Source organism: Oncorhynchus tshawytscha, linkage group LG30, assembly GCF_018296145.1.
Source record: "Oncorhynchus tshawytscha isolate Ot180627B linkage group LG30, Otsh_v2.0, whole genome shotgun sequence".
NCBI lineage: Eukaryota > Metazoa > Chordata > Actinopteri > Salmoniformes > Salmonidae > Oncorhynchus > Oncorhynchus tshawytscha.
The window spans coordinates 26,417,049-26,438,709 of record NC_056458.1 but is presented as its reverse complement, the minus strand read 5'-3'; the positions used below and the strand labels follow the sequence as shown (position 1 = coordinate 26,438,709).

The window sequence follows — 21,661 nt, the reverse complement described above, 5'->3', positions numbered from 1 at the left end:
CTTTAACCCAGGTTAACAACCTTTACCTCAACTCCCATTTGAGATGGATGAGCCCTCTCATAGGCACAGCTTGGGGAAGTATTGGGTTTTCTAAACATAGGTGTCGCTCTTCAGACAGAGTTGAATAACCTGTTATCAGTCATTTGAGTTACTGACTGTTGCTGTTGTGTGTCAGGCGAGGCAGCCGCTCCCTCCCCCAGTTGGCTGGGCTGGTGGCAAAGGGGCACAGACAGTGACAGTGGAGACCCACCCCGTCCAGGAAACCACCTTTCACGTGCCTCCCCAGGCGCCCAAGGCCATCCACCCCTTGGCCCCCGGTAACAGCTCCTCCGCCCACCAGCACCATCACCACGGACACCATCACTTACACCATCAACCCCACCACCCCCATGGACAGCAGGGCCTGCCTGCGCGGCCCCGCCTCTACCACTCCCCTATCAACAGTGCCTCCACAGAGAACTCGGTGGAGGTGGTGCACGGCCACCTGTCTATGACCTCCCTGTCTTCCTCCTCCTCCTCCACATCTTCCTCCTCCGCCGGGACCCAGGGGAACAAGGCTTACCAGCTGCGCCCGCTCCCTGCCAACGCAGCCGTGGACTTTGGCCAGAACGGCAGAATGGGACTGGGTGCCTTCTCCAACCCCAGACAAGAGACTGGGATGGCGGGCCAACCCACCTACCCCATGGGCATGAGACAAGGCATAGACAGGGAGGAGTCGCCCATGGCAGGAGTCTGTGTACAGCAGAGTTCTGTCGCCAGTTCTTGACTAAACTGAGAATGTTTTGTGTTTTTGAAGGTGGTAGGTTTTTATTTCAACAAAAAAGTGCGTAAAGAATCAAAAAGCTGCTTTAAACTAGAGGGGGAGATGATCACTTACTCTCTACCACAGTGCAAAGCCCACCATTTCTCCAACTCCTCCCCATGCCACCCTTGGGTTTCTCTCTTCACTTTGGTTTCAAATGGGATTATTCGCTCCACCATTTTCAGTGTTCACAGGGAATTAGATTTTTACTACAAACGTTCTTGCATAACATACTTCACAACCGTACTGAAACATCCATTCATTTCACATACAACTCTCACTCGACTGCATGGTTTGCATTATTCCTTGTTATTGTCAGCCGAGAGCTTAGAAGTCTGTGGATAGAAAATGACGTAGACATTTTTCGTTAACGGCTATTTAGTAAAGGAATTGTTACAGCACCATAACATTTCCAGAAACTCCTATCCACACATTTGCACTTTTTTCCATATTCGGCAAGAATAATTTTCTCTGGATTTATATTCTCATTTGAATTTTTCTGTTCTGTTGTACAATCTCACCTGTGAGCTGTGAGACATGAAGTGTATACTACAAAGCAGGATCAATGAGTTAGCTAACTTTTATAAACAACCAGGTTGTTGTCATTAGACCATTTCCATTTCAAGCTTCTTTTTTAAAAATAAGTTATTTCCGAATATTTAGGCAAGTTGGCTGGCTAACTCATTGATCCTGCTTTGTAGTATACCTGTCCATAGAGTGGCAGAGGATTGAAGCATTATACAGGGAGTTTCCATCTCGCTGGGTTTGTCTGTCACACTTTCTTTGAGAGGAATGTGGATGCGCTGCGCGGGGGGCCAGCCATGTACAGCTGTGCAGCAGAGTGCCATGCTGGGAGGCCCCAGGCCACACTGAAGATATGTACTTAAGAGCAGTGGCCAGGGCCGAGCCACCCCAAACCTACAGTACAGTTGTCTGGGCAGTGTCCGGTTTTTTAGATAACTCTTTGGCCTTATGTTTTTTTGGGACTCTGAAATTAAGGGTGGGGGGTGGGGAAAGAAGCTGGACATTATTGTTTAAATGAGAAAATAGCTTTCTATTTTTGAAGTTTGGGTATAAAACAAACATAATCCTTAACAAAGAAAAAGTAGAAAAAATTTGTTTTGAGAATGGTAATTTGAGGCCTTTAACTAAAACGGGTGACTTGCGAGGTCCAGTGATTGCCGGGCCTTGTAAGTTCACGGAAGTATTTTTGTTGCAAGATGGATGGAATTGGCTATGACTGTGTCCCTTCCAACTTTTTACTTGCTTTTCTGTTTCTTCAGCATGTGGTTCCTCCAACAGAGCTTCTGCAAAAATGTCTTCTGTTCATCTTTATATGAAAACATGCTGAATTTTATGTGACTGCTTTTTTGCCTCACAATTATGCTGTGAATTTTACAAGAATTTATTTTCCCTTTTTGATAATTTATTGTACCAAAGCTGTTTTTATAGCACATAGATTTCTGTAACCAATAATGTAGCAGTTCTGCACTTTGACACAAGGTATATCAAGACCTTTTTAAAATGTCAGTAAAAATGGCTGAATCTATTGCTTTAGCAAAACTGGAGCTGTTGTTGAACTCGGTACATTTACTGTTAGCTGAATCTTCAACAGAATTGGTTGTAAAGGTTTTTTTTCTCTCTAAAAAGACAAACAACAATCAAAAACAAATCTCTCATTGGTATAACTTTTTTCTGTTCTCAAGGACTTGAGGGACAATAGATGCCAACGCTGATTGCTACTCTGCGGGTTCCGGAGTATCAGTATGGTCGCTGTTAGTTGAGGCAAGTCCTCGTATTCATGAGTTGAAAGTGAGAGAGGAAAGATGTGAACAGTGCATTAATCCTTCAATTTGTGACCAGGTATTCAGCAGCTGTTTCAAACGTGCCTGTCTTGATAAAGCTGCCTTGACTACTTTCGGCAGTCTTCATGGCAGTGGCTAAAATGGTGCCCCCTTTTCCCCGTCAATTTAGAAACAACCTTTTTTGACCTAGCTAGCAGAGAGGCACTGTACACATCCACATTTTAGCTGGGATACTGCTCTAAATTAGCTAAAATCCATGTTTGACTGAAGCTCTCACCATGGAGGTTGAATCCAAAAGGAAACTAGTAGGGAAGAATGGTGTGAGAGGTGAGCCCTGCCTGCTGGAGTGTCCTACTCCAGTCTCATCGTGTGATGCCTGAGGATACGGGAGAACTGGCCTAAGTTTTGTACCCTTTGCAAAAATTTAAGGGGGCAGCAACAGCTAGAGGAAAGGTGTCCATGACATCACAGGCTTCAGGTGTTTACTTTTCAACCCCATTTTAATAGCTGAAATAGAATTTATTATGTATATATTTGTATTTTTTTAATAAAGGAAGTTTAGAACTCACTACTTTTTTCCTAATGGTATTTTGAGTACATTTAAGTCAATGTGGAGACCATGCAGTGGAAGTTCTGTGATATTAGTCAGTGGGTAACTGTGCTTCCAGGCCAAAGTAGTTGACAATGCCAGTACAAATGCAAAACTTTTAGGGTTTAAATTAACAGGAGAGTAGATATTCATACCGTAAATATTATAGACAGGGTATAGTGTGTGGATGTGTCTACAAACCTGAATGACAGCTGTGTTTTAATATATAAATACATACGCAATTATGTACATATATTACAGGAACTATTTTTAGGTGCATTAAAATTGACATACGCTTCCACCGTGGGGCCATTTGCAGTCGGGCTACTGATACGTGTGTGTGAAAGTGAAAGCCACGATCGTCAACAAACATCCAACTTTTACTCCCAAGTGTTCAATATCATTTCTGCTCTGCTCCCTATTTAATTGGAATACAGGCTTTTTATTGCCACCCTTGCCTTCCTGTCCCCCAGTCGTCTGATTTTGAGTGATTGACAACAGTTTGGTTACAGGACATCTGACGTGCATTGTAAAGATTAAACGGCATGGGAAAAGAAATACCTGTGTCCACATTGTAAGATCTAGTCAATACTTGCTCTGTATATGAGAATGTTCCAAACATTTTTTTTTTAAATGGACAAGCCCTTTGTATTATATTCAAGCGGTCTTATGTATGATATAAACATTTAAAAAAGTTAATCAACTTGTACTGAGTCTATTTGTTTCCTTTTTCCCTGCCACTTTGTTTTGGTTCTCAGATGGGTAACAACTGGAATTTTATCACAGTAGACATGTCTAGAATGCCAACCCAAGTATTTTAACTAGTCTAGTTCCCATCATGACAATGTTATGCTTCAGTAAGGATAATGAAAAGCACAATCTTCAAATAACCTTTTTACACAATGGCATTGAATGTGTTAACCCTCTTCACTTGGTCCTTTTATAAAAGGATTGCGATCATTCTTAAAATGTCCAAATAGATCAGTTCCTTTACTCTCATGGAATTTGCCAATAGATCAGTTCCTTTACTCTCATGGAATTTCAGGAATGTTTCTCATTTTGGAGTCAAAATGGCACTGAAGAACCAAGTAAAACCGAATGTGCAGGCGCTCCAGAAAGCGAGCCTAAAATACTTTGGTCCTTACCGCTTTGCAATGATTTGAATACTTACTTGGCGTGACGTTCCAGGTAACACTTGCGAGATACCTGGTGAAATCAACTTCTGAAACATTTTGCAGTTGCTGTTTTCTTGATGTTTGATATACTGAAAGAGGCATCCTCCTTTGTTTGAGACCAGAGACCATGTATTTAGACTAGTGGCTGAGGTGTTGGACTGGTTGGTAGACAGCAGGATTGTATTGGTGTTAAAGTACAGAACACTTGTTAGGAACTTTGTCATTCCTCCTCAGACCTCACTTCTCAACTAGTCAAGTGTCACCTCTCCTCAACCTTCATCCTTCCCCTAGTCAAGTATCAAACCTGCACTGGTCAAGCTTCACCCCTGCATTGTTCAGGTATCACCCCTCTGACTCACCTGTGCATCAGTTTTCACTCTTGCATTAAAGCACATTTTAAAATCGCAATGAGCTTTTCTATTGACCAGCTAGTGATAATTTATGATTTAATTCATTTCAACAATACAATATCTTAGGGACATCATTGCACGCATGCTAGAATGACATTATGTACTGAAATACATTTTACTGCGATGCTTCCCAGCTCTGCTTCGTCAAAGAAACGAAGTGTCACTGGTTTCCCTACTGGGTGTTCCATCTTTAACTTGCTAGCTAGCTGTGTTCTTTTATTGACAGGCTAGCTAACACCCAAACTACATAGATGGAGTAGGTCTAGTTACAAAGCAGGATCATTGAGTTATAGACAATTAATTTGCTTTCATTTTTGGAATGGGCATGGTTTGCTTTATTGCTTAAATCAACCAATGTTAATTAGCTATGGTGATGTATCAGAATTCTAAGAATGTAATAGGGTATCCAAGATTTGGGAAGTGGAGTGGTTAAGTTAACTTGCCGCAAATGTATGACATTCATATTAGCTAGCAACATTTTCATTGAAATTTAATTTAATCATAGCTAATTATGAAGGTAATTGCTAGCTACATTTTCCCAAACTTATAACTCCACGTTGTTTTGTTGTCAAATGTGCCTGTTTTTCGGCTAATGTAAAAGTCCACCATTGTGCAAAAAAAGTGCAGGGTGAGAATACAAAATGAGGCTTGATTACTGAGCAATGCAGGTGTGAGGATTGACTAGTGCAGGGTTGATTATTTTTTTCTTTTTTTTTTTAGAGGGTGGATCAGCTTAATATTGCGGAAAGAATGTTGCTTCCAATGTAATTGTCTGCATTTCCAATCCCCCATATTTTTTGGGTAAATATATATATCCATACACGCATGCATATATATATATATATATATATATACATATATACATATTTATAAAGAATATACCTTTATTATTATTCCCCGCAAACCCTTCCGCCGATTCCCCCAATTGGAGTAAACTAATAAACACTTCTGCTTCTACCTTCAATCCATACATCTTATACACACTCTACAGACAGTCTACTTTACAATAGTTCTCTCTTGTTTGTTCTTAGTCCTTCCTCTATTTCTGATGTCCATCCAGTTTAATGATTTCTATTTGTAACTGTGCTATTTCACAAAAGTTCCGAACCAATATACATTTTACAGATCCTGTATGTTTTACATTGTTTATCTTGTTATTAGTCCCACCCTTCAGCTCCACTCAACCCCTCCCATCTGTCTCTCAACATCATCCATTTCGGATTTCTACTTGCCGTATATTTTTCAACTGTGCTGTGATGCTTCACAAAATAATTGTTGTTATTTTGCGTATCAATTCATAAACCATGTGCCATGGAATGGGTACATCGAAAATCTCTTCCCAACTATTTTGCAATTTATATGGCACAGCTGTCAGTTTTTTGGTCCTTAAATAAAAACATATACCAATTTAATTTATCACACTTTTCTTTAACCATTTATGTTCTTTAATACAGGGCCGACATACAAGTTCCTTACTTTTTCCCCCTTCTACTTGCCTCTTCCATTTTTGTGGTAATGCTGCAATTAATTGGTTGTAATTTTGGGTAGAGCAGACATTTCCATATGTCTGTGTTAGCTGCATGTGTGACATAACTCCACCAGTCCTATTTATGATATCATTCACTAAATTGATACCTTTTTAAAAAAAATCTTCGATAAATACAGTTTTTTTTATCAATTAGTATATTTGAATTTAACCACAATATTTGTTGTACTATTTGTTCCGTCCTTTCAGGTGGATTAAACTGAAATTGCAACCAACTGTCTAAGAAGGCTTGTTTAAAAAATAAAGATATTTTGGAGATTATTTCCTTTTCAAACAACCGAAAGTGAGCAGGTGTAATCTGAATAAAGGGGAAAAGGCCCTTCCTGAATATAGGATGAGACATTCGTACCAATTGACTAGAGAACCAGTTTGGATTTAAGTATAACTTTTGTATGACTGATGCCTTTAGTGAGAGGTCTAATGCTTTAATATTTAATAATTTCTGCCCACCGAATTCATATTTGTTATATAAATAGGCCCTTTTATTTTGATCTGGTTTGCCGTTCCAAATAAAATTGAATATTTTTTGTTCATATAATTTAAAAAGCAGGTCACTAGGTGTAGGCAAAACCATAAGCAAATAGGTAAACTGTGATATAACTAAGGAGGTAATCAGGGTGATTTTTCCACAAATAGACAGGTATTTTCCTTTCCATGGTAGCAAGATCTTATCTATTTTTGCTAACTTTCTATAAAAATGTATTGGAGTGAGATCATTTCTTTCCTTTGGGATTTGTATACTGAGTATGTCTACATCTCCGTCAGACCATTTAATTGGCAAACTACATGGTCATGTAAAATGTGAATTCTTTAGTGATCCAATACGTAATATGGTACATTTATCATAATTTGGTTTTAATCCAGAGAGGATAGCAAAAGTATCTAGATCCTCTATGAGGCCGTGGAGGGACTCTAATTGTGGTTTTAAAAGAAAACATGAATCATCAGCGTACAATGACACCTTAGTTTTTAGGCCACGGATTTCTAATCCCTTTATTATTGTTTGATCTAATCTTTGCAGCTAACATTTCGATGGCAATAATAAACAGATATGCCAATAGTGGACAACCTTGTTTTACTCCTCTAGATAGTTTAAAACTTTCTGAGATTTAGCCATTATTTATTATTTTACACCTAGGGTTACTATACATAACCTTAACCTTAAGGGTTGATTCTTGACTAGGGGTGGGTTGAGGAGAAGGGGTGATGCTGGACTTGTGCAGGGTTAAGATGTGACTAAGTGAGGGGTGAGGTCTGAGGAGGAGGAATGGCGAAGTTCCTGGGAGGCCATCGAAGGTGTGCCCAGGTGTTAGCAACTTGATATAGTGAAGTGTGGGAAAGAAAGGAGTTGTGTAAATATTGGGACATTTGTATTTCATCCTTCTCAAACCAATGATATGTATTAACCCTAGATTACTTACAGGGGGTGTTGTTTTGAAGCCACCCGCAGCAATTTCGGCACTCCATTGTAAAAAAAGATTTTGAAGGCATTTGGAAATGAATGTCTACATTTGCTTTTGACTAGTATTATATTAGACACCTTAATACATACTTTTAAATTATATTAAGTGAACAGAACATGAACATTTTAACTATAATAAAATATATTTTTTAGAGTACTAATCTGACCAACCATAGTCCAGGTACCGGGTGTGCAGGCTCTTGGGACATTCATTGGAACCTTTTCATCTGCGGACCGAAAAAAACACCAAGAAACCGGCGTCATTATACTAAAATTAGGCAGCACTGAATATTATGTTGCTATTATCTCTCTGTCCTAATACATAGTCTTCCTTGCTATGGACTTGAACTGGAGAATATTTTCATAATGTCCTCCCACAAAATGACCTGCCCTTTCCAGTAGCCTACTGTCCCTTTACTGACAGCTGGAGCTGCAGTCGTTTCACCCCCTTCCATGGCTGTTATCTACAATTGCATTTCGAGCTTGTGTTTTTAACTTCCAATGATACATCAAGATAGATAGCTAATAGGAAGTTACATTACATTGGATTCACTTAGCTATACAATGGCCTACTGTAGGTAGCAGTAAAGGGCTACATAAACTCAGCAAAGAAAGAAATGTTCTCACTGTCAACTGCGTTTATTTTCAGCAGACTTAACGTGTAAATATTTGTATGAACATAAGATTCAACAACTGAGACAAACTGAACAAGTTCCACAGACATGTGATAGGTGATAACTGAGGATGGATCAACAACATTGCAGTTACTCCACAATACTAACCTAAATGACAGAGTGAAAAGAAGGAAGCCTGTACAGAATAAAAATAATAAAGGCACTAAATAATACTGTAAAGAATATGGCAAAGCAATTCACTTTTTGTCCTGAATACAAGGTGTTATGTTTGGGGCAAATTAAACACAACACATTACTGAGTACCACTCTCCCTATGTTTAAGCATGGTGGTGGCTGCATCATCTTATGGGTGTTGTTGTAATTGTTAAGGACTTGGGAGTTTTTCAGGATAGAAAAATGAACAGAATGGAGCTAAGCACAGGCAAAATCCTAGAGGAAAAACCTGGTTAAGTCTGCTTTCCACCAGACACTGGGAGAGGAATTCACCTTTCAGTGGGACAATAACCTAAAACACAATTTTATACCTTATCCTAAACATGATGGGATGTTAATGAACTCAGGAACCATAACAGTGTAGAAGAAACTGCTTTCAATATACAGTACTTTGTATCCCTCATTTATTTTGGCAGTTACCTGTATCACCAGTGAAATGGAAATGCTCTTGAAGAATTATATTTCCTTGTTTGTTTTTTGTTTAGTGCATATTAACTATATTTATGTTCCTCATATATGTCTAATGGCTTGTCAACCCCTAACAACACCTAACACACAGCCCCATGACAAGTACGCTGATTCATACCACTTACGCTTTCTCTTGTTTTGGGGGCAAATCAAACACACAAACACATTTCTTTCAAACATACTGTATAAATGTATTTAAAAAATGTGTCAATATAGTCGTTTGGGTTACTATACAATGATTGTGCTTTCATATAAAGCATGCTTTCCATCCATCCATTGCCCGTGTGCTATCACACGGACATGTTAGGGAAAGGCAGAGATGGTCTATAGAAAAGGACAGGTTTTTATCACTAACTTTTACTTTTGTTTCTTAAGCTGCAATGAATACAAATCCACAGAGAAACCAAAATGAAAACGTTTTTGTAGCAGCACATTTTGATTGTTTGATGCATTACCCTCCTACTCATCTATATGAGTAGGAGGGTAATGCTGAGTAATATAATTGGACATCTGATAAAATCCCCCGTTCTGAAGGTCCTGAAATTCAGCCATAAAGTAGGCTACATTCACTTTCACCTCAGATTGTGACTGAAATGTGTGTGGGCGTGTGCGCATCTGGGTGCAGCTGTGAGCTTGTGTGATAGCAGATAGCATTTTGGTTTCAGCATTGGGAAATGGAAAACTTCCCCAGGTAGGATGTCCACCCCACCCCCGCCTCCCACCTCTGCTTGCAACAGAAACAATGAACTGCCATCCGACTTGACTGTTGTCAGGGGCAAAGTGCGTTGCTTTATTGCTTTGCTTAACTGTCAAGCCCGTTCCCGGCCCATGTTTTTATGAAAAATCAAGTCTGATCTATATTAAATCAAAATGGTGCAGAGGCGTTTTGACACACGCTGATGTGATGCTGAAGATACTGAGTTGGTGGATGTTGAAAGGGTCCCCGCTATGAGGGAGAAACATATCTAGTCAATTTGAAACTGGCATTTCAGAGCCACAGTCTTGGAGTCTGACTTTTAGATCAGAGAGACACAAGGAATGTATCATTATCTTGAAAATCATTCACTTAGCAGGGGAACAGACACGCACATATGCAAATACACACATAGTCACGCTTAACTTCTTTGCGATCGGTGTTCCTTCCCTGGGACGTTTGAGCTAACGTAGGCTAATGCGATTAGCATGCGATTGTTAGTAACAAGAGCATTTCCCAGGACATAAACATATTTGATATTGGCAGAAAGATTAATTTCTTGTTAATCTAACTGCACTGTCCAATTTACAGTGACTATTACAGTGAAATAATACCATTCTATTGTTTGAGGAGAGTCTGCAATTTTGAACAAAGTTATTAATAAACAAATTAGGAACATTTGGGCAGTCTTGATTTAATTTTTTAAAACAGAAATGCAATGGTTCATTGGATCAGTCTAAAAACTTTGATCATACACTGCTGCCATCTAGTGACCAAAATCTAAATTGCATCTGGGCTGGAATAATACATTATGGCCTTTCTCTTGCATTTCAAGGATGATGCTACAAAAACAAAAGAATGGTTGTTTTTTTCTTTGCATTATCTTTTACCAGATCTATTGTGTCATATTCTCCTACATTCATTTCACATTTCCACAAACTTCAAAGTGTTTCCTTTCAAATGGTACCAAGAATATGCATATCCTTGCTTCAGGGCCTGAGCTACAGGCAGTTAGATTTGGGTATGTCTGTTTTGGCTGAAATTCTTGTTACACACAACACAATGCAGAGAAGACCAGTTCAACAGAGAAAAGGCTTAACAATACATGTATTGGGGTCTCAATCAAAGCTGTAATATGTGCTGATTGGTCCCACTAGCTCATTAGTTGAGCATTTGCATAATAAAGCGATTCAATGCAAGTACTATGAAGTTAAGCATTAATGCTGCTAACCTATCTTAAGTCCATACCCAGCCTTAATTACAATATACTATGTACTTTCTCAAGCTGTATAGAGTGCTAATGAGAAGTCTTGTTAAATGAATATCGACTCGACTTTGCTGTTGCAGTTTCTTTTGGTGGCATTTCTCAACTCTGCTTTGGATAATTTTGTGAGAGACAAAACAGATTCATTTTCTACTGTCATCATTTTATATACTTCAAGTCAATTGCATGGCATGAGAGTTGTGAAGCTCGAGTAACAAGCAGTCCTGGAAGAACAGGACTTTAGCTTAGCTGTGCTGTTTGGTACATCACTGAAGCAGAGCTGGCAAACACAGTCCCCTCTTGGGGTTTGGGTGCTGTTTAGTACATCACTGAAGCAGAGCTGGCAAACACAGTCCCCTCTTTGGGTTTGGGTGCTGTTTGGTACATCACTGAAGCAGAGCTGGCAAACACAGTCCCCTCTTGGGGTTTGGGTGCTGTTTGGTACATCACTGAAGCAGAGCTGGCAAACACAGTCCCCTCTTGGGGTTTGGGTGCTGGTTGGTTGTAATTTACATAAATAATGGGTTGGTGTACTTTGCATTGGGCAACCCTCAGTGTTTGAGAATCACACCCCATTCCAAAATAGTGGGTCTTCCCGAACTCTAGCTCTACCATTTATTGGTCCTGTACTGTACCACATGGTTTAAAAGGTGCCCGCCCTTTAGATTGAATAGGATTGTTCCTTTCAATGAATAATTCTCACAATATTGACCACAATATGAATATATTTCTCAATTTCATTAAATCCATACAAAAGGTAGAATACGATTTTTATCAATAAAAGACAGTGAGAAGTATTGTTGAAGTTGATTTATGAACCAGTATGTTGGAATGTAATCATGTTAAAGTTACAACTTAATACAACCATGATTGGTATTAAAATGACAAATTAATAAATACAGTCAAATAAAGGAGTCAATATAATAAACATGTCTGTTTAGTTCAGCCTTTGTTCGGAGATGGACAGAAGTCAAATGAACTGCATGTTGATGCCTGCATGTCGATCACTTTACATTAAGCTGCTTAAATACCACATAGCTGAAATATCAACCCTTTTTATAAAATCAAAGTATTTACCAGTAACTACACCTGTAACAAATATGGATTACAATTCAAAACAATTGAAATAGCTATAGACTAACAGCATCATATAAGGGCAACTTAATGTAAAGTGTTTCCAAATGTTCTTCATTGACACAAGTGTGCTATCAGTGACAAGCAGAGCTAAAACGTTCCGCAGTAAAGACATTTCACACTGTTGTAAAGTGATAACATTGTTAGGTCATATTACACTGCTCGTTTTCAAATCAAACATTTTGCCAGAAACACAAATAAATTGCTTTTAGAAAAGTAGTTCTGCAGCAGAAATAAAGTGGGCAAAATATGTGAAAAGAAGAAAAATAACAGCCTCGATCTGCACTTTGTTAAAGTTGTCGGAGTAGGCCTGAATGCTGTTCCCCAACTTCCCCTCACATGGTTTCTTTACATAGTCCCTGTGTGCTTTCATCTGTCCGCTATGGGCCAATCACGACAGTGGGATTCACCTCAGAGACACACTGAAAGATTTGAAGCCTTTCCTTCATATTAGAAAAGTGAGCATGTCCGTCAGCGGCGATAGGAGCTTTATTGAAAGCATTGTCCATCTGCCTGTGTCCATAGAGACTAGAGATCGACCGATTAATTAGGGCCGATTTCAAGTTTTCATAACAATCGGAAATCGGTATTTTTGGGCGCTGATTTGCTGATTTCTTTTTTTTTTTAAACTTTTTTTTTTAACACTTTTATTTAATCTTTATTTAACTAGGCAAGTCAGTTAAGAACACATTCTTATTTTCAATGACGGCCTAGGAACTGTGGGTTAACTGCCTCGTTTGGGGGCAGAAAGACAGATTTTCACCTTGTCAGCTCGGGGGATCCAATCTTGCGACCTTACAGTTAACTAGTCCAACGCAATAACGATCTGCCTCTCTCTCGTTGCACTCCACAAGGAGACTGCCTGTTACGCGAATGCAGTAAGCCAAGGTAAGTTGCTAGCTAGCATTAAACTTATCTTATAAAAAACAATCAATCATAATCACTAGTTAACTACACATGGTTGATGATATTACTAGATATTATCTAGCATGTCCTGTGTTGCATATAATCTGACTGAGCATACAAGTATCTAAGTATCTGACTGAGCGGTGGTAGGCAGAAGCAGGCATGTAAACATTCATTCAAACAGCACTTTTGTGCGTTTTGCCAGCAGCTCTTCCTTGTGCATCAAGCATTGCGCTGTTTATGACTTCAAACCTATCAACTCCCGAGATGAGGCTGGTGTAACCCAAGTGAAATGGCTAGCTAGTTAGCGCGCGCTAATAGTGTTTCAAACTTCACTCGCTCTGAGCCTTGGGGTGGTTGTTTCCCTTGCTCTGCATGGGTAACGCTGCTTCGATGTGGTGGCTGTTGTTGTTGTGTTGCTGGTTCGAGCCCAGGGAGGAGTGAGGAGAGGGACAGAAGCTATACTGTTACACTGGCTATACTAAAGTGCCTATAAGAACATCCAATAGTCAAAGGTTAATGAAATACAAATAGTATAGAAGGAAATAGTCCTATAATAACTACAACCTAAAACTTCTTACCTGGGAATATTGAAGACTCATGTTAAAAGGAACCACCAGCTTTCATATGTTCTCATGTTCTGAGCAAGGAACTGAAACGTGTAGCTTTCTTACATAGCACATATTGCACTTTTCGTTCTTCTCCAACACTTTGTTTTTGCATTATTTAAACCAAATTGAACATGTTTCATTATCTACTTGAGGCTAAATTGATTTTATTGATGTATTATATTAAGTTAAAATAAGTGTTAATTCAGTATTGTTGTAATTGTCATTATTACAAATACATTTTTTTTTTTAAATCGGCAGATTAATCAGCTTTTTTTGGTCCTCCAATAATCGGTATCGGTATCGGCGTTGAAAAATCATAATCGGTCGACCTCTAATAGAGACAGCCCCTTTCCCCTCCAAGACCTATGTTTACATTGCCTCAGTTATACTTTCAGTGATACCCTACACAGTAGCATCATTATATCATGAACCCCTACAGTGCCAGTAACTAGAGGGCCAGCATGGAACTTTCCACTGGGTGGCTATCACGACACTCACTCCGGCCTGTGGTCTGTAGCATAACAAGACCACCTCATCCCCATGGCAACCTCCATATCTTCAGCTGACATACAGTTGCCTACATTCATGTCTGGCCTGGCTGGTTACAGACACCATTAAAATAATACTGGGTTTCAGATAATAGGCATCTCGGTAAGGGAATATTACTCTTTAACAACGTACATTGACAGCCTCTGATGGTCAGTCTTTCATAACGGAGCTTTAATTCGTGGCCAGACAACTACTGAACAAAGGAGCATGTACTTCCTTCCTGTCATTTTCCTCCTCCTTACTGTGAGGTACAGTAGTGCCATATAAGACTGAGATTCCACCACACTCTCCAGCGATGTTTTCACATGAAAGCCCTGTATTCCCAACATGTTATTTACTATGTAATTTTCTTATGAAGAAATTCCTAAATCATATTTGAAAGTAGTATTTGGGCATATGTTGATTTTAATGTTTAGTTATATGACCAAAACAGAAATACGGCCAAAACAAATGGAGAGAAAACAGTCACACAGACATCAACTCGGTTCCGAAGTGCAACTTAGTTCAACTCCCTTCAGTTCATTCTCCCTTCCAGCTTCCATTCCCAACTTAAAGGGTATTGCATCAAGCCTATCCTATGAGCACAAAAAGGTCTTCAAGGAGGGGAGACTTGGACTGATGATACTCGAGGGTCATGGGCGACAGTTCCCACTACCTCTTGGTGGTATGTTTAGTGGACATGCACAGTCAGGGTCTAACACATCTCTGCCAAGTGGGCAAGGATGTGAGGATGCCATTGGTCTAATAGTCTATAGGGCTTGCATACAGAATTGTTAAGAGTTATTTTGTCTTGCCTATTACAATCAACATTATTCTCTTATGTACACAATATAGAATAAATTAACTACAGTTTTTGTACATGCTTATATATTTCTGAAAACCCCTAATGTAAAGAAAGCTTCGTACATAAGGCATAGAATATGTACAGACCTGGTCTAAATGAATCAGTATCAAACATCTTCCTATCAAATATTCACACTTCAGCAACAAAACAAATAGTACATACAAAAAATACAAATGCAAATGCCCTAGAATATATACTTTTATATAGGTTTTAATATTCGAATAAAAAATGTATAATAATAATAGGAATTTGTATTTTGAAGAAGAACTAAAAAGTTTTCAAAACATGCAATTGCCCGCAGAGATTTCCAGTCCAGCCATTATCATTTACCAGCTATCTTTGGAGGGTAAATGACCCGATGAGGGCCTAAGCTGTCCTTGTTGCAGGGCTCCTCGGGCTAGACTGTCCCCTTTTCTGCCCTGGCCCTGACCTCTAACCTGGGACCAGCTCACCTGGTCAGCCAGTCATGAGAAGAGATGCCACAGTACGGTTCACACAGCCCCTCTGGCCCTAGGTTCTCTTGCTCCCCTTTACACTTTGGACTCGCTCTCTATGTTAGCAATGTCACCATTCCTCTCTGTCTGTTCCTCCAGCCCCTCCTCCTGGGTTACCAGGGTAGTAGTACTCTTCTTCTCGCGGCCTTCAGGTTCCAGCACCCCCTGCTGGCTGAGCTTGCTGGCCACGGACCAGGTAAGGGGCAGGCGGGCGCGGCAATTCATCTCGGTCAGCTCTCTGGCACTGCAGCTGGGTGTGTTGGTCTCATGGATGTCGTGGAAGCTGTTGTAGTCCACCTCATAGAAGCCATCCTCCAGTGTGAGCACGGGCATGAAGCGGTAGCCCCACTTGATCTCGCTAGTCACGTACGAGCTCCTGGCCTGGCAAGTCATCCCTGTGGGACAGAGAGAAGAGGGCACTTAGCCTCCTCTAGAGATGGACAAAACACTGTCTAGTTGTGGATATGACTCATTTAATGTCAGCGTCATTACAAGATAATGACACACACAGGTATAAAGGAACTTTATGAGCAACAGTGTTGTATCATGTTATCATGTCAATAAACATTGTTAAGTGTTAGCAATCAGTGATCTCTGGCTAGGGTCATACGTGCTGGGATTAAGTAAGTTATTAATTGATGATACAGTTGGACACTCAAAACTGAGCACTCATTAATATATCCAGCCCTATCCAGTCCACACAACACTCAGGAAGGGTTGATGTATTGAGCATACTGTACAGAGACTATTAATAACTCTTAACTATGAACATAGACACTAACCAGACTCTGGTTTGAGCTTTGATGCAGCAGTACACTAAATGTACTCCAGACACATACAGTAAGCGTTTATATCCTCATCATTCACGTGCAAGGCTGCACTCTAAGTCTAAGTTCTGTGGACAGTGGTACGGCTGGCTTGTTAAAGCTTACGTTGCTCATGTGTAGTCAGAAGACATACAAGTGGAAAGCAAGCGCAGCAGCTGTCCAAGTACTTATTATTTACTTAGTGCATGTGGTGGGTAAAACATGACTTTCCTTGATAAGCCAGCTCATTTTAAATTCCCCAACATGATCTGAATTACAATAACATGATTTAGGTCTTACTGTTGACTACTGAGCATTGTATGTCATCTTTCACAATCACAAAACCAAACCAAAGCACTTTGACCAGATTTTATTGTCACTCATTAGAATGAATGGTGCTGCTAGGCTCTGTGTGTAGGCTAAGTGAAGCCATCATTTATTATATTTCTCAAGGAAAACAGGCTACTACTTCAATTAATAATTTATTGGGTCAAATATAATGATATGTTAAAAATTACTCTAGAAAGTTTCTGCATTCCTTGCCTCATTCGAGAAAATTCAAGTTGGCCATTTAAAATATTTTCCCCATTTTACAGGAAACCATAAGGAGGGGGATCTTCTGGAACATTTGCTGAAAAAATGTCAACAGTAATACTTATACAAGAGGAAGAGCCTGTAATCATGAATAGATTAGCCCTCTCATAATTTAGTGATGAGTGGCCTCGTTTGACCTACGTTTTTTTCCCTAACCGGCAGGTTTCACAAGACATCTCCATAAGAAACCGTTAAACAGGCACTGAATGACAAGCAATATCCCCATTCAGATAGTTGTCATGGCTAACCAGCCCCATTGACACGTTTAATGCTGCAGGGCATCGGAATGGCACAATTATTGAGATTATAGCATCAAATGTGGAGGGAGGTCAATGGGGGATTCATAATGAACATGCAATTCAAGAATAATTGGTGCTCTGGAGCGCAGCCATCAACAGGATATTGAGTAAAGCAAAGAGACGGTATAAAGGACTATATCAAGAGTGTGTTTGTGTCTGTATCATGGTGGTGGAGGGAGGGCTGGTACATCTCGTACTGCAGCTCCATTTGGAAGATGATCCTGAAAATGTGCAGCACCAACGAGCAGCTGGTGCGCTGCAGAAACAATATGGCGTACTATACCTTAAGGGTTCCAGCAACTATGTCTAAGCATGGACGTGGAATAAAATCTGCTGCTTTGAGGTGTAACACACACCGGTCTCTCAAACTACAACACAGACAAAAACAGTGTTTATAGAAATTGTAGAGAAGAAGTTCTATAATTATCCTGCTTGGAAACCATTACAAACTGTTGTTCCTGTCATGCACCCTAAATTTCAAAAGTGTCCAGAGCCTTTATTCAAATTCAATTCGACAAAGTCCTGGAAGGACATTGACCTCATCCCGTCAGTTGAGGATGCCTGGTCATTCTTTAAAAGTAACTTCCTCACCATTTTAGATAAGCATGCTCCGTTCAAAAAATGCAGAACTAAGAACAGATACAGCCCTTGGTTCACTCCAGACCTGACTGCCCTCGACCAGCACAAAAACATCCTGTGGCGGACTGCAATAGCATCGAATAGTCCCCGCAATATGCAACTGTTCAGGGAAGTCAGGAACCAATACACGCAGTCAGTCAGGAATGCTAAGGCCAGCTTCTTCAGGCAGAAATTTGCATCCTGTAGCTCCAACTCCAAAAAGTTCTGGGACACTGTGAAGTCCACGGAGAACAAGAGCACCTCCTCCCAGCTGCCCACTGCACTGAGGCTAGGTAACACGGTCACCACCGATAAATCCATGATTATCGAAAACTTCAACAAGCATTTCTCATCGGTTGGCCATGCCTTCCGCCTGGCTACTCCAACCTCGGCCAACAGCTCCGCCCCCCCGCAGCTACTCGCCCAAGCCTCTCCAGGTTCTCCTTTACCCAAATCCAGATAGCAGATGTTCTGAAAGAGCTGCAAAACCTGGACCTGTACAAATCAGCTGGGCTTGACAATCTGGACCCTCTATTTCTGAAACTATCCGCCGCCATTGTCGCAACCCCTATTACCAGCCTGTTCAACCTCTCTTTCATATTGTCTGAGATCCCCAAGGATTGGAAAGCTGCCGCAGTCATCTCCCTCTTCAAAGGGGGAGACACCCTGGACCCAAACTGTTACAGACCTATATCCATCCTGCCCTGCCTATCTAAGGTCTTCGAAAGCCAAGTCAACAAACATCTCGAATCCCACCGTACCTTCTCCGCTGTGCAATCTGGTTTCCGAGCCGGTCACGGGTGCACCTCAGCCACGCTCAAGGTACTAAACGATATCATAACCGCCATCGATAAAAGACAGTACTGTGCAGCCGTCTTCATCGACCTTGCGAAGGCTTTCGACTCTGTCAATCACCATATTCTTATCGGCAGACTCAGTAGCCTCGGTTTTTCGGATGACTGCCTTGCCTGGTTCACCAACTACTTTGCAGACAGAGTTCAGTGTGTCAAATCGGAGGGCATGCTGTCCGGTCCTCTGGCAGTCTCTATGGGGGTGCCACAGGGTTCAATCTCTGTATATATCAATGATGTTGCTCTTGCTGCGGGCGATTCCCTGATCCACCTCTACGCAGACGACACCATTCTATATACATCCGGCCCGTCCTCGGACACTGTGCTATCTAACCTCCAAACGAGCTTCAATGCCATACAATACTCCTTCCGTGGCCTCCAACTGCTCTTAAACGCTAGTAAAACCAAATGCATGCTTTTCAACCATTCGCTGCCTGCACCCGCACGCCTGACCAGCATCACCACCCTGGATGGTTCCGACCTTGAATATGTGGACATCTATAAGTACCTAGGTGTCTGGCTAGACTGTAAACTCTCCTTCCAGACTCATATCAAACATCTCCAATCGAAAATCAAATCTAGAGTCGGCTTTCTATTCCGCAACAAAGCCTCCTTCACTCACGCCGCCAAACTTACCCTAGTAAAACTGACTATCCTACCGATCCTCGACTTCGGCGATGTCATCTACAAAATAGCTTCCAATACTCTACTCAGCAAACTGGATGCAGTTTATCACAGTGCCAACCATTTTGTCACTAAAGCACCTTATACCACCCACCACTGCGACCTGTATGCTCTAGTCAGCTGGCCCTCGCTACATATTCGTCGCCAGACCCACTGGCTCCAGGTCATCTACAAGTCCATGCTAGGTAAAGCTCCGCCTTATCTCAGTTCACTGGTCACGATGGCAACACCCATCCGTAGCACGCGCTCCAGCAGGTGTATCTCACTGATCATCCCTAAAGCCAACACCTCATTTGGCCGCCTTTCGTTCCAGTTCTCTGCTGCCTGTGACTGGAACGAATTGCAAAAATCGCTGAAGTTGGAGACTTTTATCTCGCTCACCAACTTCAAACATCTGCTATCTGAGCAGCTAACCGATCGCTGCAGCTGTACATAGTCTATCGGTAAATAGCCCACCCATTTTTACCTACCTCATCCCCATACTCTTTTTATTTATTTACTTTTCTGCTCTTTTGCACACCAATATCTCTACCTGTACATGACCATCTGATCATTTATCACTCCAGTGTTAATCTGCAAAATTGTAATTATTCGCCTACCTCCTCATGCCTTTTGCACACAATGTATATAGACTCCCTTTTTTTCCTACTGTGTTATTGACTTGTTAATTGTTTACTCCATGTGTAACTCTGTGTTGTCTGTTCACATTGCTATGCTTTATCTTGGCCAGGTCGCAGTTGCAAATGAGAACTTGTTCTCAACTAGCCTACCTGGATAAATAAAGGTGAAATAAAAAAATAATATATATTTTTTTTAAAGTGCAACATAAGCATTTCTCTCGCTACAACAGTTTAATAATGTATTCAATGAAGACATGCAAGGGGTGGAGTCAAATACATATAAACTGGTTGAGAATGCCCAGCCGCCCAAGATGGAGACAAATTGAGTGGAGTACAGCAATTGTTGTAGGTGTTACTCAGACCCAACAATTACTCAGCTTCAGGAAGCCCCCTCCTGATCCTGACACTGTACCAATCACTGGCCCAGTGTCTTTACACAACCTGAACTAAACCAGGCAGGGGAGTGGGCTACCGAGGATGTGAAGCCTTGAATGGGGGCCTGAGACTGAGACATCATTAAAGGGGGCTCACAGTGCAGTCGATAGGTACCTCAGTGGCTGATTACTCTCTCACAGCTGAGACCCCTGAGCAAGACACAGGAGAAAAACACTGACGTGCTCAAACGCAGGAATTTCAACGAACAGCAACAGCCCAAAGGTGAATGGAGAGAAAGGCAGGCAGACACCCACACACAGTCCTAGCTGAGCACATTTATGTAACCCACGCCCCAGCGCCAGGGCCGATTTCACTGTGTGTGTGTGTGCGTGCGTGCGTGTGCGTCTGTGTGTCTGTGTGTCTGTGCTTGTGGGCACAAGTGCATGTGTAACGGAGATAGGAACAGCTAGCTTAAAATGTCGCCAATGTTGCTATTGAATTGGAGATCTGTGAGGCTGAGAGTCCTTTAGCTAGCTGTTTCAGACTGCATCTGTTATCAATCAGGAGCAGACCGCAGTCACTTTAAATTCCCCAATAAATTACAGTAAGTCAGTGCAAGGTGGCAGTGAGAGGGAGAAGGGTCTGTCTGTTAAGTCAGGGAGGACATTTATAACTGGAAAGCCACCCAACTTACTACTGATGTTTAGTATGGATAGGCCTGGCAATGGGGTTATCTTCAAACCCTATCCTGAATGAACACTAACTCCCACTTGGACTGTGGCAATGACAATTAATAAGGACATTGGTGATGCAGAGGGAGAGATTAGAAAGAGAAATCCCCCTTCTAAAGTCCTGACTCACATCTGAGGAGCAAACTCTTCTTCCTCATTCCTAACACTCAAGTTCATTGCATCGCATGTGTGTGTGTGTGCGTGCGTGAGTGCGTCTGTCTGCACGTGAGTAAGACAAACCTGGAACATAAATGTCTGGGGGACACGTAGTCTATGATCACACAGTCTCCTCATCCTGCTGTGGCTACATGTGTGTATGTGTTTGTGTTGCATACTGTACATTCACAGCCCTCATAACACAGAACAGGTCAGCCGTGAAAATGGCCACAAGCTGGTCCTGCTTCTCATCATGCCCTCCACAACCTTGCGACCCCTCCCCTGTCACCCGAAACATTCTCCTTCACGCCACTGCTGCTCCGGTC

At 41.2% G+C, this 21,661-nt stretch overlaps 2 protein-coding genes across 7 annotated transcripts in view; one reads left to right on the top strand and one right to left on the bottom strand.

The window, feature by feature from the left end:
• The window catches only part of dyrk1aa (dual-specificity tyrosine-(Y)-phosphorylation regulated kinase 1A, a), a 38,773-nt gene extending 34,878 nt beyond the window's left edge, over positions 1 to 3,895 (top strand). For all 5 annotated transcript variants that reach the window (XM_024393860.2, XM_042309171.1, XM_024393859.2 and 2 more), the window contains one exon: positions 176 to 3,895. In XM_024393860.2, coding sequence (XP_024249628.1) covers positions 176 to 766 — 591 coding nt within the window. In that variant the 3' untranslated portion in view covers positions 767 to 3,895. The remainder of the gene's footprint in view (positions 1 to 175) is intronic.
• A 10,082-nt stretch (positions 3,896 to 13,977) lies between these two features.
• kcnj6 (potassium inwardly rectifying channel subfamily J member 6) overlaps positions 13,978 to 21,661 on the bottom strand; it is a 94,932-nt gene continuing 87,248 nt past the window's right edge. For both annotated transcript variants that reach the window (XM_024393865.2, XM_024393864.2), the window contains exon 3: positions 13,978 to 15,996. In XM_024393865.2, the coding sequence (XP_024249633.1) occupies positions 15,638 to 15,996 (359 nt within the window). In that variant the 3' untranslated portion in view covers positions 13,978 to 15,637. The remainder of the gene's footprint in view (positions 15,997 to 21,661) is intronic.